The 20997-nt window shown below is 41.3% G+C and overlaps 1 protein-coding gene across 1 annotated transcript in view; it reads right to left on the reverse strand.

The window, feature by feature from the left end:
• Positions 1–10038: 10038 nt before the first annotated feature.
• LOC126355144 (uncharacterized) overlaps positions 10039–20997 on the reverse strand; it is a 93542-nt gene continuing 82583 nt past the window's right edge. The window contains exons 4-5 of the mRNA XM_050005340.1: positions 19725–19811; positions 10039–10259 (exon numbers count right to left, since the gene is read on the reverse strand). Of these exons, the coding sequence (XP_049861297.1) occupies positions 10146–10259; positions 19725–19811 (201 nt within the window). The 3' untranslated portion in view covers positions 10039–10145. The remainder of the gene's footprint in view (positions 10260–19724; positions 19812–20997) is intronic.

The following is a 20997-nucleotide window of genomic DNA, read 5'->3' on the forward strand; positions in this document are numbered from 1 at the left end:
AAACAAGGTGGGTGTTTTGGTCAACCGATTAGCAAAGCTAGAAATAGATTCTACACAGCTTGTAGAGCAGAAGTCGAACGAACAACCAACTAAAATTGAAACCAAATTCAACTCATGGCTAGAAGCGAAGATCAACAAAAATATTGATTCTAAGGTACAAGCAGCCATGGCAGATAGAAAGTGTGAAGCATTCAGTACCACCGTAAATAGTCAAGTACAGAATGATGTGCAAACCATCAAATGAGGATATTCCACAGTGGCAAGTGAATATCACCAAATGGATATCTGACTTGGAAAAGGGTTTAGCACAGAGCAGCAAACATCTTGAACACGAAACTATGTTGCCAACAGCCAATGTTTTTGGCAATGCACAAACTTATGCACGACACAACAGTGGTGAATCTTTAGGCGATAATGCGAAGAGCTGTAGCTTCAGTTCAGAGCACACAGCCTAAGTCCCAGGAGCAAACCAGTATAATTCAAAAATATTGGTTGAAGAAAGTTTGATCAAAAATAGACAGTTTCAAACGTTTACTACTGAATGGAAGTCAGTACACCCAGTAGTATTCATAAAAAGCTTTAAAAATATCTTGCGTATTGTGTGGAACGAAGCACAGAAAATTCAATATGTAATGTCACACATTCATGGTGATGCAGTGTTGTGGACTACGGAAGTAGCAAATAGCTGCATGATGTACAAACAGTTCGAAAGGGTGTTTTTACCAAAGTACTGGTCGCCTTGTATGCAAGAGCGGCTAAGTGAAGAAGTCTACACTCCCAAACCGTACTCAGCTCGTCTTGGGAATCTGAGATGGTATTTCGAGAAGTATATAAACAAGATGCGCTACTGGGATGAGCCTTTCTCACCAAGAGACATAATAAGACTCCTAAAATCACATTTACCCATTCATATCAAAGAGAAACTAATACACGTACCAGAGAATGACATGGTACATTTCCTGTCTGTTCTAGATTCAATAGACTTAATCCAGGAAGACGCAAAAGCAGCGTGTGATCACTCATGGACCAATGGATCAGGGTGTAAAAATGACAGAAATAATAGCGCTCCAAACCACAACCATGGAAATGGTGGGGGTGGTAACAAGCGGCAAGAGCACTCGCAAAATGGTAATAATTGTAGAAGTCAGAATAGCTATGGGCAGCCATCCCATAATAAAAAGCATGGATTTGATGACTGGTACGATTCCAGCCCACCCAGTACTGACGGCCGGAAAAATGCGCGAGGTCAGTAGCAAGGAAATTACAGCGACAGTAATTGCAATTGGAATCAGAATCATTGACCAAACCCATATAGTCATTTTTCTTACTGGCCTTTGAGTAATCTCATTATTGAAACGAAGTCACCAGCCTTCTTGTGTATCTGAAGTCCACCCTGTGACGTAGTTTATCATAATTGAGCCCTTTATATTTTATTTTATTAGATTTTTTAAAAATGTATTACGGTAATTTAGACAATATATCATCATCTCAAGCACTAGCTTATAGAAATACTATACGATATCGGGAGTCTGTTCCCACTGCCAGAGAGAGCTTGAGCAGCTTATTTGTGCTGTATGGTGCTTACTGCAGGCCGGTTACATGAGGAATGACTTTCTACGAGACCCGGAGAAGGGGCACCAAACAGTTGTAACTTTATTTATAAGTACCAATAATAACTCATTTTTGATACAGAAGATGTCAGAGGTGATTCCCAGCCATTGGTTTAAATTGTGGCTTTAAGACAGTGCAGTAAAACTTCAACTTTTGCCAAACAGATGACGGGGAAAAATTTACACTTTCAGCGGTTAGATACAATCCATGTGACAACTCTATGTTGGCTAGGAACATAAGCAATCTTTTACCATTTTCGGGTTATTTATTTTTATGAATACCAGAAGTGCGCTGCTGTAAACTTCACAGTGTCTATTTACAATAAATGCATGATAATGGCATCTGATTTTGTTTTATTAACTTGTATCCATTTACGAAAAGCAAGAGAGATAATATTCTCTTGGATACCAGAGCTCGTCGGAGAACAGAGAAGTGAAGAAGCTGACATAACAGTCAAGTAAATTTGTCGGGAAAACTTTTGGCGTAAGATCCTCCTTCGTAGAATGGAGGAGGGATAAAGTAGCAATGACATGTCTTCGTGTAGGCCATTCACACATCACTTTATCTGCTGGCGAGAGGGTAGATCAGTTAGTGATGCATGAGTGGTATGGATTTCAGTTCACGGCATTTAACTGAGTGTACTTTATATTCTATTGGATACCAGAGATGGGGAGGCTTGCGTGCCTCAGTGATACAGATAGTCATACTGTAGTTGCAACCACAATGAAGGGGTATCCGTTGAGAGGCCAGACAAACGTGTGGTTTCTGAAGATGGGCAGCAGCCTTTTCAGTAGTTGCAGTGGATGATTGACTGATCTGGCATTGCAACACTAACCAAAGCGGCCTTGCTGTGCTGGTACTGCGAACAGCTGAAATCAAGGGGAAACTACAGCCGTAATTTTTCCCGAGGGCATGCAGCTTTACTGTTTGGTTACATTTACTCTGCAAATGATGAAGAAATTGATGAAATGTATGATGAGATAAAAGAAATATTCAGGTAGTGAAGGGAAATTAAAATTTAATAGTCGTGGGTGATTGGAATTCGAGAGGGGGGAGAAGGAAACATAGTAGATCAATATAGAATGGGGGGGGGGGGGGGGGGGGGAATGAAATAGGAAGTCGCCTGGTAGAATTTTGCACAGAGCATAACATAATCATAGCTAACACTTGGTTCAAGAACCATAAAAGAAGGTTGTATACATGGAAGAATCCTGGAGATACTAGAAGGTTATAATGGTAAGACAGAGATTTAGGAACCATGTTTTAAAGTGTAAGACATTTCCAGGGGCAGATGTGGACTCTGACCACAATCTATTGGTTATGAACTGTAGATTAAAACTGAAGAAACTGCAAAGAGGTGGGAATTTAAGGAGATCGGACCTGGATAAACTGACTAAACCAGAGGTTGTACAGTGTTTCAGGGAGAGCATAAGGGAACAATCGACAGGAATGGGGGAAAGAAATATAGTAGAAGAAGAATGGGTAGCTTTGAGGGATGAAGTAGTGAAGGCAGCAGAGGTTCAAGTAGGTAAAAAGATGAGGGGTAGTAGAAATCCTTGGGTAACAGAAGAAATATTGAATTTAATTGATGAAATACAAACGTCTCAAAACTGAGATCGACAGGAAGTGCAAAATGGCTAAGCAGGGATGGCTAGAGGACAAATGTAAGGATGTAGAGGCTTATCTCACAAGGGGTACGATAGATACTGCCTACAGGAAAATTAAAGAGACCTTTGGAGAAAAGAGAGCCACTAAGATGGAAACCCAGTTCTAAGCAAAGAAGGGAAAGCAGAAAGGTGGAAGGAGTATATAGAGGGTCTATACAAGGGCGATGTACTTGAGGACTCTTGCTCACTGGAACGTTCCGATTACAAGATGTACTTGAGGACTCTTGCTCACTGGAACGTTCCGATTACAAGAAGGCACAATATTATGGAAATTGAAGGGGATGTAGATGAAGATGAGATGGGAAATACAATACTGCGTGAAGAGTTTGACAGAGCACTGAAAGACCTGAGTTGAAACAAGGCCCCGGGAGTAGACAACATTCCATTGGAACTGCTGACGGCCTTGGGAGAGTCAGTCCTGACAAAACTCTACCATCTGGTGAGCAAAATGTATGAGACAGGAGAAATACACTCAGACTTCAAGAAGAATATAATAATTCCAATCCCAAAGAAAGCAGGTGTTGTCAGATGTGAAAATTACCGAACTATCACAGCTGCAAAATACTAACACGAATTCTTTACAGACAAATGGAAAAACTGGTAGAAGCCGACCTCGGCGAAGATCAGTTTGGATTCCGCAGAAATGTTGGAACGTGAGGCAATACTGACCCTACGACTTACCTTAGAAGAAAGAATAAGGAAAGGCAAACCTACATTTGTAGCATTTGTAGACTTAGAGAAAGCTTTTGACAATGTTGAGTGGAATACTCTTTCAAATTCTATAGGTGGCAGGGGTAAAATACAGGGAGCAAAAGGCTATTTACAATTTGTACAGAAACCAGATGGCAGTTATAAGAGTCAAGGGGCATGAAAGGGAAGCAGCGGTTGGGAAGGGAGTGAGACAGGGTTGTAGCCTATCCCTAATGTGTATAATGAGCAAGCAGTAAAGGAAACAAAAGAAAAATTTGGAGTAGGTTGGAGAAGAAATAAAAACGTTGAGGTTCGCCAATAACATTCACCGATGACATTGTAATTCTGTCAGAGACAGCAAAGGACTTGGAAGAGCAGTTGAATGCAATGGACAGTGTCTTGAAAGGAGGGTATAAGATGAACATTAACAAAAGCAAAACGAGGATCATGGAATGTAGTCGAATTAAGTCGGGTGATGCTGAGGGAATTAGATTGCTATTTGGGGAGCAAAATAACTGATGATGGTCGAAGTGGAGAGAATATAAAATGTAGACTGGCAATGGCAAGGAAAGCGTTTCTGAAGAAGAGAAATTTGTTAACATCAAGTATAGATTTAAGTGTCAGGAAGTCGTTTCTGAAAGTATTTGTATGGAGTGTAGTCACGTATGGAAGTGAAATGTGGACGATAAATAGTTTAGACAAGAAGAGAATAGAAGCTTTCGAAATGTGGTGCTACAGAAGAATGCTGAAGATCAGATAGGTAGATCACATAAATAATGAGGAGGTACTGAATAGAATTGGGGAGAAGAGGAGTTTTTGGCACAACTTGACAAGAAGAAGGGACCAGTTGGTAGGACATGTTCTGAGGCATCAAAGGATCACAAATTTAACATTGGAGGGCAGCGTGGAGGGTAAAAATCGTAGAGGGAGACCAAGAGATGAATACACTAAGCAGATTCAGTAGGTTGCAGTAAGTACTGGGAGATGATGAAGCTTGCATAGATAGAGTAGCATGGAGAGCTGCATCAAACCAGTCTCAGGACTGAAGACAACAACAACAACAACAACAACAATGATATTTACTGACTGGCCAGGAATAATCAAGGTGTACCGCTGTCACATAGAGGTGATGCCCCACAAAACGTCGCAAGATTTTAGAGTGAGGTAGTAAAATTATTTATTCAATGACCTGTCATTGATTCAGGTACCATGTAATTAATATTCAAGGACGTGTACCAAGTACACGGGCTTCAATTGAAGCATTGGTACATACAAAGTGTAGATCACACGGAATGGGTAATGTATGTATCAATGCTTCAATTGAAGCCCGTGTACTTGGTACACGTCCTTGAATATTGATTACGCGGTACGCGAATCAAGTCCATCAATGCGAAAACTGTAGGACAGATCATTAAAAAAAAATTCTAATACTACTTGAAGTATTTATTGAGCAATATGCCCAAGTCCAGCTGTCATGCACATGGTAAAATCTGTTTGTTAGATGGGCAGGCTACACCGAAAAACAAAAAGAAAACTATGTACCAAAAATCACACACCTTTAAATAATTACAAAAAAAGCCATATATGCCTAGTAGTAATACTAAAAGTGTGTAATGAACATGGTAAACACAATGGACTCAATAGAGATGAGAGTGATTATGCAAAGACCAGTTAATAAAAATAAACTGTGCGCATAAACAATCCAGGAAAGGACGGAATATTGTGTGCAGGGACAGGAAATGACTGTTGGATCTGCACCAATATACACATTGGAATAAATCAAGTGCTGAATGACTAACTGTCATAGTACAGTGCTCAACGAACAATAAATTTACTGGGTATAAAAACGGTAGTTATCCATTCAGAGTTGATTAAAACAAATATCGCTTGACAGAAACATTTAGTGTGTGTGATCCGAAACATTTTCGCGTGTTGAGAGACACTCTGGCAGCGTATCGACCGTGAGAACAAATGAAAGTGTCTAGTAATACATGTGTGTGACAAACCCTAAATACCAGTGTCAGTGTGTGATTCAGTTGTGAAGCCACAAGGAACCAACTACTATGCCAAAACATTCTGTGCAGACCAGCGAAACGATGGCCTACTGAACAATAAATGCTTTTAACCAAGTTGCATTTTCTTCCACAGCTAATAAGTTGTACCCTTAAAGACAGTACGCCATTGTGGAATATTTGTTTCATGCGTTTTGATGGGGAGCCATGCGGAGAAGCAGAGACGTGTGCCGTGTCGCCCACCAGCCGATCATGGGAAACAACTGCAACATGCCGACATTGGTGAACGGTCGAGGCAGTTCGCGACTGCTCGGGTGCCATCCCAAAACCCCAGCGATCGCTGACATGCCACGTTCCAGACGGTGCTGACGGCGCTACGCAGCAATTGCTTCATGCTGCCTGCTCCGTATGACATGTCGACATTCAGCCAAACATTACTGACTACGCTGTTAATGTACTAACATGAAAATGATTTGGACACAAAATTACATGAAAAACATTTTTTCTTTAGTTTACTGTGTATAAACTCAAAATATTAATTTGTTAGATGATATATGTTATATGTTTTCATCACTTTCTGTGTGACATGCAACACATTACCACGGACATGTAAGAGTGGTTAGGTTAGGTTAGGTTAGGAGGTACGTTTTCAACAAGGGGATTAAACGTTTAACATTTTGTCATTAATAAATTTTGTATGTGACACTTTATCTATGAACATTTGATAAATGCCAACCTTATTTGATGTACAATCAGACAGTGTTTTACTGCAAACTAGGTGAGGTGACCATGGCTCAGGCGCAGTTTTCCCAGGTTTCCTGACCGCACATAGCCCGAATGGGGGAGCCAGAAAACTAATGACCCTGGGACTAGGTTTACAGTCACCTCGCAAAGTGTGAGAAAACCATAAACAGTGTAAATAAAACTATAGTGTAAAAGAGCAAACAAAGTGAATATCGCAAATAAAGTGAGAAACAATGACGAAACGGGCATTAGTGGCAGCATATTGCCGAATATTCTTTAGTCAGTTTCTGCCAGGAAGCATTGTAACATCTCCTAGCAAAACACATGTGTGGTAAAAAAAAGTAGAAAAGAATAACTGAACTGGATGATTCTAATTGTGTGGACAATGATTATGTGAACTTTATGTAATAAAGAGAATTATGTACCAATTAAAGCTGATATCTGTGTCGGCGTGTACTGAAACTGCCACAGACGATACTTATTAAATATCAAACAAAGATGAGAATATGTCACGAGTATAATAAATAGTAGCAACCAAGAATTAATTTCTCTGTCATCATCTTGGAGTTATGTGAGTAGGAAGGGCCTGTGATGCAATATTGTATGCTTGTGTAGCATTCTTTTGTCAAGATTGAGAGGACGCCACTAGGTACTGAATTGTAAAGGTGTGTAAATGTTTTGAATTTACTCAGTGAAAACTTGCCTGGTATTTTATCCCATGCTTTTAAGACATTTCCAGCTATTTAAATATTATTTGTGGTGCAGAGCTGTGCTATGAATGAATGAGCCACTGCCACGGCGCATTCAAACTGCATTAACTGAAACCAATCATACCTCAACTAGGGCAGAGCAGCAGATTTTATGATGTGTTGTAAAGGTGGATGAGGGCTACGGATGATATTAACAGTGCAAAAAGATAATTTACCTTCATAACATAAATCTTGGCAGTGTGTAGTTCTGGTCTGGCAAACATTATAGTAAAAACATCTTTTTCTCTGATAATAGTCTCATGTTCTTGTGTTAGTCATGGTACTCACTGGTGTTTTATTGTTAAGTCCACTGCAAAATTTTGATGTTGAACAAACATTGCGTACTGCAACATCAGTATTGATAACGAAATAATTTTCATTAACCTTTTCAATAACTATGAAATAAGGAAGATATGATGAACTTTATAGCAAGTTACAGTAACGAAACAATGTTCTTTTTATAGAAAGCCAGATCCAGAATAAGAAGAACATAATATATTTTGTTTTGTTGAAAATGAATGATCCAAAGAAAGGCACAGCACAGCACCCCTAAAAAGTATTTCAGGGCTCTTTTCGTAGCAACATATTTTACCTCATATATTAGTTGTTACGTGAGCCAATAACAAAGCAGAGACAGCGAAACACTCATGTAGGTTACATAGTCACTGCTTTAAGAGGTTGTGAAGAACCATAAACATTTAAGAAACAAATCTTTGCAATAAATTCCAATTTGGGTTTTAAAAGATGGTGTAGTTGATTTTAAGCTAGACTAGTAATTAGGCAGTTTTTATTATGACTACATTTTTCGTCCTGTGATGCAAATCTCCAATATTCCAACACTATTGAGTGTTGCAGCAAATGAAAATGCTTTTTAATATGGTGACTGTTGCACTCAAGATCAGCTTTTGCATCACGAAAATACTCCTGTGGACACAGCATTGAGTATGACAATTTTTGACCAAAAACCAAATGACAACCATTTCCCGCCTTTTCTGCCCACCAGATCCATCCTTAAATGATATTTTTTATTCCCAAAAATGAAAAATATCTTGCAAGGGAAGCCTTTCCAAGATGTGAAAGAGTTGGAAAGAAATTGCTAGAGGCAGTAAATAGTGTAACTTCAGATAAGTTTAAAAACTGTTTCCACCAATGGAAAAATCATTTGAACAAGTGTATGTGTTTTGCAAAAATCCATCAAATAAATTACTGTAAAATAATTCTCATTACTTTTTTACCACTCCCCCCCCCCCCCCCCCTTACCCCTCTCTTATGAGGCAACTTAAGGGGTGTGTGTAATGATGGCACCAATAAGGCAGTCATTTGAAGAAAGCATTTATGAACTAAACCAAGCTTTTTGTTGTTGGAATAAGAAATTCTGAAAGTTGGAATTGACAAATGAAACTTATCCCTGTCTTTATGAAATATGATGTTCCTGACATCAACTTCTTATTTTCATGATGGCGGGTTAACAGGATCATGGGTTATTTGAAGAAAGTGTCAAGATCACTTCAAACAAAGTGTTGTTTCACTTGGAAATTCATCATGAAGAAACTAGTTGTATACAAATCAGTTAGTCTCACACTTGAAGAAAATTTAAAATACTGTTAGTCACTAATAAGTCATTTTCACTGTGTAAAGAAAATTTATGATCCTTTGGTGTGAGGCACTAAGCATTAAGGTACTCCAATTATTAAGGACAGTAATACAGAAGAAAGGTACATAATGTATTTCCTTAAAGGCAAGCAGCAAGAGTGCTTGCAATGTCTGAAACTAGGATACTGTAAAATCCTGCATACCACCTCTAATTATGGTACTAGTGGAATATCCACAAAAAATCTCCTAACTGATCTGTCTACTAACCACCAAGCTCAATTTAAAGAGCTGACAATGAAGCTGCTATTCAAATGTCAGAATTAGAAGTTTTCATTGAACACACGATATATCTGAAGAAGTCAATACTCATGAAATTTGTACATCAATGTAATTATATGACATTATGAGATGAAATGTTAGGCACAGAAACATGCCTAGTGCTCATACAACTAAAACGTGTGCATGTTGCTCACTCTGTGCTCCAGCTAACATTTTTTCCTTCTACTAACAAAGTTTCAAAAACTAGCTTTAAATGTTGACTCTAGGAATATACTACAACCCCCTACATTTCACTCACATAGGGATAATGAAGATTAGAATAATTGCAGCACACACAGAGGCATTCAAACAGTCATTCTTCCCATACTCCATGCCTGAATGGAACGGGAAGAAACCTAATAACTGGTACCTTCTGCCATGCACTTCATTGTGGTTTGCAGAGTACAGATGTAGGTGTAGAAAATAGTTTTGTTTGTTTGTGGGTCCAAAGCTGTCATGTATTTCATCATAGGAAACATCGACTACTGTATAGTCTGCAAATTTACCTTTATATATGAAGATAAATTTACACTCTATAATGGACAGTGTTTTCTTATACCATAAAATAATGTGTTCCCTGCTCAAACATCTCAACAAGAAAAATGTGCATAAAAATGAGAACATTGTTGTTAGAGCAGTTGCAAAGAAATAAAATAATCCATACATTGTTTAATAATCTAGTGGTTTACATTTAACATTAACATTTACAGAAACTACGAGGAAACACTTATTTACAATGAAATTGTTTACAGATTGCTCCCTTAAACATTAACACATTCAACCACTCTTCCTTCATGGCAACAGACCGGTGTAGGACTCGTCATTCCTGTGTATTCCCATGGATTTTTCACGCACGGACGAGAAAATAATGATGGCTGCAACATAATTTTTTTTTATCAAATATACATGCAAAAATCAAAGCAAGCCATACTAATACAGAAAATAAAGGGAATATTACTCAAAAATTGGAAGGTATTTGTAACATCAGCATAAATATGCTAGTTTTAAATTGTTTTATTAACACTGTGTTGATACCTTCAGGTAATTTCTTGCAGCAGACATGACCGAGACATTAGTAGCAGTTAAGGGTCCTTGCCAGCCTTGTATACGGCATTTTAACTGTATAAACACCACTTGTGTTATGGTAATGGATAAGGTTTCCTCTCACAAAAGCAAGGCAGTTGTAGGCATACAGACTAGTTTCTGTCATTATATTATGAAACAATCTCTACATGATTAATTTCAGGTAAGTACTGCAATGAACCTGTTAGTTTTCTTTTCCCATTCACTAATTTTAAGCCTACAGAATTACCACAAAGTACTATTGCATAACTCATGTGGGCAGAAAAAAGTACAAAATATGCATACAGTACGAGTTCTTTACTGACACTGTTCCTCAGATTGCACAGTGGATGTACACTAAAGCATCAAAGAAACTGGTATAGGCATGCTTATTCAGATACAGACATATGTAAACAGGAAGAATATGGTGCTGCAGTCGGCAATGCTTATATAAGAGTCTGGTGCAGTTGTTAGATCGATTACTGCTGCTACAATGGCAGGTTATCTACATTTAAGTGAGCTTGGATGTGAGTTTTGTCACAGTCAGCGCATGAGTGATGTGACGCAGCATCTCTGAGGTATCTGAAGTGGGGATTTTGGTGTAGGATCATTTCATGAGTATACCGTGAATATCAGAAATCCGGTAAAACATAGCTGCAGCCGGAAAAAAATCCTGCAAGAATGGTACCATCAATAACTAAAGAGAATTGTTCACTATGACGGAAGTGCAACCCTTCCACATGTTTCTGCAAATTTCAATGCTGGACAATCAACAAGTGTCACCGTGTGAACCATTCAACAAAACATCATCACTGATATGGTGTTTTGGAGCCAAAGGCCTACTCGTGTACCCTTGAGTGCACGTCAGCAGGGGACTGTTCAAGCTGGTAGAAGCTCTGTAATAGAGTGTGGTGAGTGCAGGTGGAGTGGTATGTAATATGACTCTGTCTGGTGACATGTATGAAAGCCCCCTTTCTAATCACCTGCATCCATTCATGTCAATTGCGCATTCCGACAGATTTGAACAATTCCAGTAGGACAATTTGACACCCCACACATCCACAATTGCTACAGAGTGGCTGCAGGAACACTCTTCTGAGTTTAAACTTTCTGCTGTCCACCAAACTCCCCAGACTTGAACATACTGAGCGTATCTGGGTTGCCTTGCAATGTGCTGTTCAGAAGAGATCTCCACCCCCTCATACTCTTACAGATTTATCAAGTAAATTCCCTCCAACACTGCTTCAGACATTAGTCAAGTTCATGCCACATCATGTTGCAGCACTTCTGTGTGCTTGCAGGGCCCTGTACAATATTAGGCAGGTGTACCAGCTTTTTGGCTCTGTAGTTTATGACAAAAGTAATCTGCAACAATTTTCCTGTGTGGGTATCAAAGCTGAGTTTTTGTGAAACCCTAATATTTTGAATTTTGTTATCAATAGGAGAATTCAGTCAGAGCCAAAGAATACTGATGTAGTCAGTGCATGAGAGATCTGGAAAATGTGTTCACCAGGACAAGTCAAACACCTTCTGTACCGATGTATGTCAACCCAGCACATGCAGTATGCAGTCTAGTGTTATGTTATTGAAAGATAACGTAATATGTATCAAAGATTGGGCGCAGCTACTGGCCTCAACCCATCAGAAATGTAAAGACTATTGTCTAAATTAATGGCTACGTTTGTGCTCAATGGCACACAATACCATCCAATCACGTATACTGGGCCAGAATGATGGTGCCAAATGTAATATGTAGCAACATCTGCTCTCCTCATGTTGCTGTATATAAAACTGGGACCCATCTGAAGAAACATGGTGCCACTCCTATGTTTAGCATTGTCGTTGAGTGCACCTATGTTGGCACAGCTTAATCTGCAGCTGAGTCAAGGGTACTCACAAAAATGAACACCATGCTGCCAATCTGGGTGCTCCAGGTGTCATCACACTAACTGTGTGGACAGCCCATTCCCTGACACAAGGTATGTGCTGTGTTAGTTCGATCTTGTATGGCACAGCAAACAATACATTTGTCCTCTTGTGTGCTAGTCACATGGGATCATTGAGATCCTGCATAGCCCTTCTGAATGTATAGATTCCATATTCACATGGCGGTCATGGCATCTTGACAAATGCAAACTGAAAAACTGCAGAGCAGTAACTGCAGAACATGAACATGAACTTACTACTGTCAAATTTGGACACATGCTAGTAGATGTTTCCCATTCTTATATGAGGCATAACACAATATACCTACAAACACACAACATTCAAATTTAATGAGAAACCTGCACAATTTTTTCCTGATATACAGAATAAGGATGGTGCTACCTATCCTGTGCAATTTTGCACAAATGTTATTTTCACATCCAAGCACATAGTACACTTTTCATGCCAGTCTGACATTTCTTGCATGCCACTTGTGTGGTTTTACAATTTTAATGGCCAGAAGCATATAACCAGCCATTCCATTCCTATGAAAGCTGTGATGGCCTTTTATGCTCTCCTCCATGTATGTACTTCACATTCTGGATGTTGGAAATCAGGGGATTGTTATTGCATCATCTGCAGCAGTATTTCACTACTTGTAATTCTACTTGAGGATCTGATTTTTCTCCCACCATTTTGGTAAGTACAAGAGACAAAGTGAAATCCAGCCAATCAGATGCAAAAATAATGGACAATCAGTAGCAGGAATGAAAGATTTATTCAAAACCCTTTACCAATGTTGCGATGTCTGTAAAAATGGTCTTCAGAAAAATCAATGGTTACACTGGTTACATAATGATGAGGAGGTACATTAAAACTGTAGCCATAAGGCACCAATGAAAGATGAAATTTAACTCCATAATAATAAAACCATAGAAATCGTGCTGATCATTATCACCCAGTACTTCACACAACTTACTGACAGTCAGCATGATCTAGTTACTATGGTTACAATTTTAATGTACCTTCACAACATTATGTAACCAGTATAACCACTGATACTTCTAAAGAAGGCTTTTTAAATACATCAACACCTGGATCAAGGGGTCTGAACAAATCTTTCATTTCTGTAACTGATTTCACTTTATCCTCATGAAGATTCTGCTCTACAGTTGCTGCGTTCAGCCAAGTTCAAAACTTTAAAATTTTGGTACATATACATTTGAACTACTGAAACTTGCTAATTCAGCTGACATAACTGATGTTTCGGGGGTCAACTTATATTGTCCTGCATCTCCCAACACAGAATTAATTTAAGTTTAACCAATACTTTGTTTTCAAAATTTGTTTTAATTTTTCAACCAAATGTTCAGTTTGTAGGTAATTTTGCCATGCAGCATTTCCTTTATAGTTGCTAAGTGCATGTTTTCTTCTAGATCAATGCGCAGTGTATGAAAATTTGGACAGGACGTTAAAATGTGCCGTACCGTAAGCAATTGCCCACATGGGCAGAACGGCACCGGCCCAGCCGTCAGCAGATGGTGATGGCTGAACTGGCAGTGTCCAATTCATAACTGAGCCAAAATGACCTCCTTCCACTGAGAAGGGTGTGAAGAGGTCATCCAAGGCGTGAGGAGAGGTTTCAAGGCCGAAAGCTAGTTGTCAGTAAGTGTAGCCCAATCAGCATGCAACAGCGATAAAATGCGCTGACAAATGACCCTGCTAAAATCAGATGGCTGAACTGGCAGTGTCCAATTCATAACTGAGCCAAAATGACCTCCTTCCACTGAGAAGGGTGTGAAGAGGTCATCCAAGGCGTGAGGAGAGGTTTCAAGGCCGAAAGCTAGTTGTCAGTAAGTGTAGCCCAATCAGCATGCAACAGCGATAAAATGCGCTGACAAATGACCCTGCTAAAATCAGATGAAGGCACACAACAAGACGCTGTCCGAGGCTGGAGGACTGCAGCCTTGGCCGCGGCATCTGCAGCTTCAGTCCCAGGGATACCGACATGGCCAGGAACCCACATAAGGTAACCAGAGAACCGTCGTCCACCAGCTGCTGAAGAGAGTTGGATCCGGTGCACGAAAGGGTGAACCGGATATGGATCACTGAGGCTCTGGATGGCACTCAGGGAATCAGAGCAGATGACATAAACAGAATGTCGGTGGCTGTGGATGTAAAGAACAGCTTGGTAGAGGGCAAACAGCTCAGCTGTGAAGACCGAACAATAGCCATGGAGCCGGTATTTAAAACTGTGTGCCCCAACAATAAAAGAACACCCGACACCGTCATTGGTCTTAGAGCCATCTGTATAAATGAAGATCGTATTAATGAACTTCAAATGAAGTTCGACAAACCGTGAGCAGTATACTGAAGCTGGGGTAACCTCCTTTGGGAGCAAACTGAGGTCAAGGTGAACACAAACCTGAGCCTGGAGCCAAGTTGGCGTTTGGATCTCGCCCGCACAAAAGGTTGCAGGGAGTGAAAAATCAAGGTGCTGAAGGAGGCGACAAAAGCGAACTCCAGGGGGTTGCAGGGTAGATACATACAACCAGTATTGATGGTCGAGACAGTCATCAAAAAAGAAACGATAAGACGGGTGATTGGGCATTGACAACAGCTGACAGGCATACTGACAAAGCAGTATATCGTGCCAGTAGGTTAGTGGCAATTCACCGGCTTCAGCATGAAGACTCTCAACGGGACTAGTATAGAACGCTCTGATCGCAAGACGTGACCCCCGATGTTGTATAGAGTTGAGGCGGCGTAAGATGGACAGCCGTGCACAGGAGTATACAAAACTCCCATAATCCAGCTTTGAGCAGATGATCGACCGATATAGGAGAAGTAGCACGGTTCGATCTACTCCCCACGATGTACTGCTGAGAACACGGAGGACATTTAGAGAACAGGTACAATGGTCAGCCAAATATGACACATGTGGAGACCAGCTAAGTTTCCTGTCAAATGTAAGACCTAAAAATTTTGTTGTCTCCATGAATGGGAGAGCAACGAGACCGAGATGTAAGGATGATGGGAGAAACCCTTTGTAGCACCAGAAGTTAATACAGACCGACTTCGTGGCAGAAAAACGGAAGCCATTGGTGACACTCCAGGAGTAAAGACAGTCAAGACAATGCTGAAGACAGCGCTTCAGGAAACAAGTACGCCGCACGCTGCAATAGATGGAAAAATCGTCCATGAAAAGGGAGCCTGATACATCAGCTGGGAGGCAGTCCATTATTGGACTGATCACTATGGTGAAGAGCGCAACATTCAGAAGTGAGCCCTGAGGCACCCCATTCTCCTGGCAAAAGGCGTCGGACAGGACAGAACCCACATGTACCCTGAAATGTCGATCCATTAAAAAGGCACAAATAAAAAGAGGGAGGTGACCGCGAAGGCCCCATGTATGCATGGTGCGGAGAATGCCCGCCCTCCAACAGGTGTCGTAATCCTTCTCTAAATCAAAGAACACATCCACAGTTGGAAGTTATTCATAATGAAGGTTGACAAGGTAACCAGATGGTCAACAGCAGAGCGGCACCTACAAAATCCACATTGTACATTGGTAAGTAGGAGTCGAGATTCGAGCAGCCAAACCAAACGAGAGTTAACCATTCGTTCCATCACCTTACAGACACAGATGGTAAGGGAGATGGGTCGATAACTGGAAGGCAAGTGCTTGTCCTTCCCCAGCTTAGGAATCGGAACAGTGATAGATTCACGCCAGCATGTGGGAACATGACCCTCAATCCAGATGCCATTATAAGTACGAAGAAGAAAACTTTTACCCGCAGGAGCATCTGTATGTGAATAGAATCAGGCCCTGGAGCGGAGGACCACGACTGGGCAAGTGCATTTTTCGAGTTCCCACATGGTGAATGGGAAATTATAACTTTCATTATTCAAGGAGCAGAAGTTAGGTGGCCTTGCCTCCTCATCCTATTTTCGGGGTAGGAAGGCAAGGAGGTAATGAGCGGAGCTCGAAACCTCTGCGAAAAATCGGCCGAAGGCATTGGAGACATCCTCAGGAGCCAGACGTCATTCGCGACCGTCAAGCCAGAAACTGGTGAGTGGACCTTAGTGCCAGATAGCCGGCGCAGGCTACTCCAGACAACAGAAGAAGGAGTAAAACTGTTGGTGCTTTTGAAAGCAGCCCAGCTGGCTTTCTTGCTTTCTTCAATAACACAATGACACTGCACAAGCAATCATTTATAATTGATACAATTCGCCATCATAGGGTGGCGTTTAAAGGTGCATAAAGCACGACGAGCAGGGGACTGGTACACGACATGGAGAAGAAGTAGTATGAGGGATGGAATATTCAGCAGCAGTGAGAACGACTTCCGTGAGGTGTACGACCAGATTATAGCAGCTTGCGAACAATTCGCCATCATAGGGTGGCGTTTAAAGGTGCATAAAGCACGACGAGCAGGGGACTGGTACACGACATGGAGAAGAAGTAGTATGAGGGATGGAATATTCAGCAGCAGTGAGAACGACTTCCGTGAGGTGTACGACCAGATTATAGCAGCTTGCGAAGGTTTGATCCTGCAAGGTCACCCTGGAAGAGTAGAGCCCCCAGTCTGCTCTGGAGACGTTCCAACTAGTTGAGCATGGAGAGGGGGTATGATGCAGGAGATGGATAACACAAGGGAAGTGGTCACTCGAATATATATCACAAAGTGCATACCACTCAAACCGGCATGCAAGTTGGCTAGTACATATAGAGAGGTCTAAATGGGAATAGGTGTGAGTTATGTCCGAAAGAAAAGTATTGAGGCAGACAAGATTGAGGTGGTTGAAACGGTCTGCTAACAGGGAGCCTCTCGGGCAGGATGCTGGAGAGCCCCAAAGGGGATGGTGGGCATTGAAGTCTCCAGTCAACAAAAATGGTGCAGGTAGCTGAGCATTAATTTGCATCATGTCTGCCCTGGTAACGGCAGACGACAATGGAGTGTAAACGGTACAAATGGAAAATGTAAAAGTGGGGAGAGTAATTCGGACGGCAACTGCCTGCAGGTCGGTGTGCAATATAATCGGATCGTACTAAATATCATCCCGGACCAGCAACATAACCCCTCCATGAGCCGGAATACCTGCCACAGGGGGTAGGTCAAAACGCACAGAGGCATAGTGTGCCAAGTCAATTTGATCACATGGGCATAGCTTTATTTCCTAGAGAGCTACGACGAGCGGACACTGCAAGCATAGCAGCAACTTTAAGTCCTCTCGGTTGGAGCGAATGCCGCAAATATTCCAATGAAGAAGTGTCATCGTGAGAAGAAAAAGAAAAATGAGAAGCAAGAAGGGGTCACCTCGAAGGACGCTGAGGGCCTGGCTTCGAGCGAGCACTGCTGCCACTATCAATAGGTGGAGAGTCATCATCCATTTTTTAAATAGGTTTGTCGGCCATCTTGTTAAGATGGCCGGGAGGGGAATCTTCCTTCACCGGTGAATGGCCAGATGTTCAGCTACCAGCGGTGCAGCAAGGCAAAATGGATGACAGCCTGGGGCGGCAATAGCTGGGTGGCGCAGGAGAAGAAACGCACCGTGGTGGAGAAGGAGAACTTTGCTTCCTATGAGCATTCTTGGAAGGTCGTTTAGTCAAAGTACTGGTCGATGGCTGGGAGTTTGAGGTACGTAGGAAGTCTTCACGGGACGGTTCCTTCTTGAAGGCCCATGCATCTGACTTCTGGGTCTTAGTCTTGGCAGAAGCTGATGAAGGTGCTTGTGTCTTATGGGTGACGGGAGGAAGAGGAAACACTGACCGGGCGATCTTAGCACTGGTCGAACGGATGACCGTAGTGCTAAAGGTCAGATCGCATGTCTGCGTCCACACCTCCCTGGTAGTCCAAGGAGAGGCGAGGACAGTACTGTATTTCCCCGCTGGGAGCAGCATGGGCTTCCTACTAGCAAACAGCTTGCGAGCAGCCGAGGTGGACACTTTCTCTTTGACCCGAATTTCCTGTATACAGCATTCATCCTTGTAGATAGGACAGTCGCAGGAGGATGCTGCATGGTCACCCTGACAGTTCACGCAACGAGGAGACGGAGGTGGACAGTCACCCTCATGGGCGTCCCTGCCACAAGTGATGCATTTAGCCACATTAGAACAAGAGTGGCAGGTGTGATAAAAATGCTGACACTGGTAGCAGTGCATAGGTGTCGGGACATAGGGGCGAACAGAAATAACCTCATAGCCCGCTTTGATGCTTAACGGCAGTGTAGAACATTATCAAACGTCAAGAAAAGGGTCCAGGTCGGTACAAGATCATTGTCGACCTTTTTCATGACCCTATGGACAGCCGTCACGCCCTGCTCAGCGAGGAAAGACTGAATCTCTTTGTTAGTCAATCCTTCGAGTGATCTAGTATATACCACACCATGCGATGTACTCAAAGTGCAGTGAGCCTCCACCCGGACACGGAACATGTACAGGAGTGTGGCACGAAGCAGTTTTTGTGCCTGAAAATCGCTCTCAGTTTCTAACAACAAGGTACCGTTACACATCCTGGTACAAGAATTGACAGGTTCAGCTATGACATCTACACCTTTCTGAATAGTGAATGGGTTAAGAGATGAAAAATCCTTTTCGTCCTCAGATCTAGAAACTACGAGGAACTTTGGGGCAGGCGGTAGTACTTTTGTGTAAGGATATGCTATAGAACTTCCACTAAGAAGCCATTACATAGGCTCCACACTGTCCCAATCTCTCCCCACACAATTTCACTCCTCACTGAAATGTAAATATCACAGACCCCTGTTATGTTGTCTTTGCAAGACATGAAACAATTTTAGTCACAAGTATTTTGTTAAATTACTCTGAAGCGCCTGAATCACCACTAATAGATGAGCAAATTTATATAACTAGATACTCAGAAGTACAGTTCTGGGCAGCAACTTCTATGGCTTGCAAACATAGTCTGTAAAGGGTCATAACAAATAATTTTTAATAGTTTTTCAGATCAGATTTCTGTAGCTACATGTATCAAAAAGTCATTAGTACTATTTTTGCAAGTGTTGTTGTGGAGGTAGTTATAAGATCAGAGCCAATGGACATAAACTGTTATCTGTTTTACCATTTTTATGTATGGTTGTCTTGCTCAATTTGTCCTTGTTTCACTAATTCCTGTTTGTACAATTTTCAATGTGTGTGTGTGTGTGTGTGTGTGTGTGTGTGTGTGAGAGAGAGAGAGAGAGAGAGAGAGAGAGAGAGAGAGAGAGAGAGAGAGAGAGAGAGAGAGAGAGAGAGAGAGAGGGAGGGAGGGAGGGAGGGAGGGGGAGAGAGAGAGAGAGATTAGTGGCAATAGTAAACACTACAACAGAACAAAACAATGTTTTATTACCTTCACACTTTCAAGGTTTGCCCTAATGGGATCACTCTTCAAAGACTGGCACAGGACAGTAGATGTAGTATTTCCTGCTTGCAAGGTCTGAAAATTTGGAGACAGTTTAATAATTAATCAGGGACATAATAAAGACATTATGCACTGTATCAGATTATTACTACATTGTCAAATAAACACTGGTTGTCCAGAAAATAACTGGCAATGATGGCTGAGATAGTGTGAAAGCTCAAGTGTTTTCTTTAGAACAGTATGGCTTGTAAACTGTGAAGAGTTTATTCATGCATGCTATTGTGACACTCACAGAATATTCTGAATGACTTACCTTGTCTTCAAGCACTTGACTGCCTTTGAGAAACAGGAAACTGCAAAACGGTACAGTGAACAAATTGCAAGTTATGTTCCTTATATGTGGTTGACTCACTGTCTAGTGGGAGTAGTTCTAGAGACTATCCCTAGCTGGTTATCTCAGATTTTGTTCAAATTTTGTGTACAGGCTCCCTAAATGACCAGAGGAAGATACACACATTTCTAACAGGCAGATTTTAATACTTGGTGCATAGGGTGACAAACACAGTTGACTTTAAAATATTGACCATACCACATGTAGTTTTACTTTAAAAGTGAAACAAATGTATTTTAATCTGTTTTACATTGATACAATGACAAAACATGCTAAGTGTTGCAGTTTTCTTTTCCTGCATACGGCATTCACATCTGAGTTAGTTGTGCCCATAGCTGCCCATGATTTTAAGAAACCATTATCAAGGAAGCTGTCGTCAGATGTTGCTTCCTCCACACAGATGTGTGGAAAATAAGATTGCACACAATTACAATTTTTTACTGTAATGCAAGTAATAAAGGCAGCTTGAAAATACCCAAGAGTGCAAAATTAGCTAATAGCTAATCATGAAATAAAGTGATTATTTCACAAATAAGAAATAGCCTGGTAATGAAAATGACTTCCCTCAAGAAAACTGATGTGATTAGTTGGGGACCCCTAGACCACTTTCACATGGAATCACCCATATTTAAGATACCACAAGGACTCATTGATTCTATTGCCACTATTTTCTCTTCAGGAGCAACATACCTGCACACACCTACTCACATTTTGACTATGAGTGGCTTTTATTGGGTGCTGGGGGATCTTTTACAGATGAAGCAGGGTCTAGGGAGGGTTCTGCTATGTACATCCACCCCACCCCCTCTACCAACAAGTATTGCACAGTGTTGTTCAAAATTGATAACAGGCCGGAGCCAGAGCAACTCA

Source organism: Schistocerca gregaria, chromosome 3, assembly GCF_023897955.1.
Source record: "Schistocerca gregaria isolate iqSchGreg1 chromosome 3, iqSchGreg1.2, whole genome shotgun sequence".
Classification (NCBI taxonomy): Eukaryota; Metazoa; Arthropoda; class Insecta; order Orthoptera; family Acrididae; genus Schistocerca; species Schistocerca gregaria.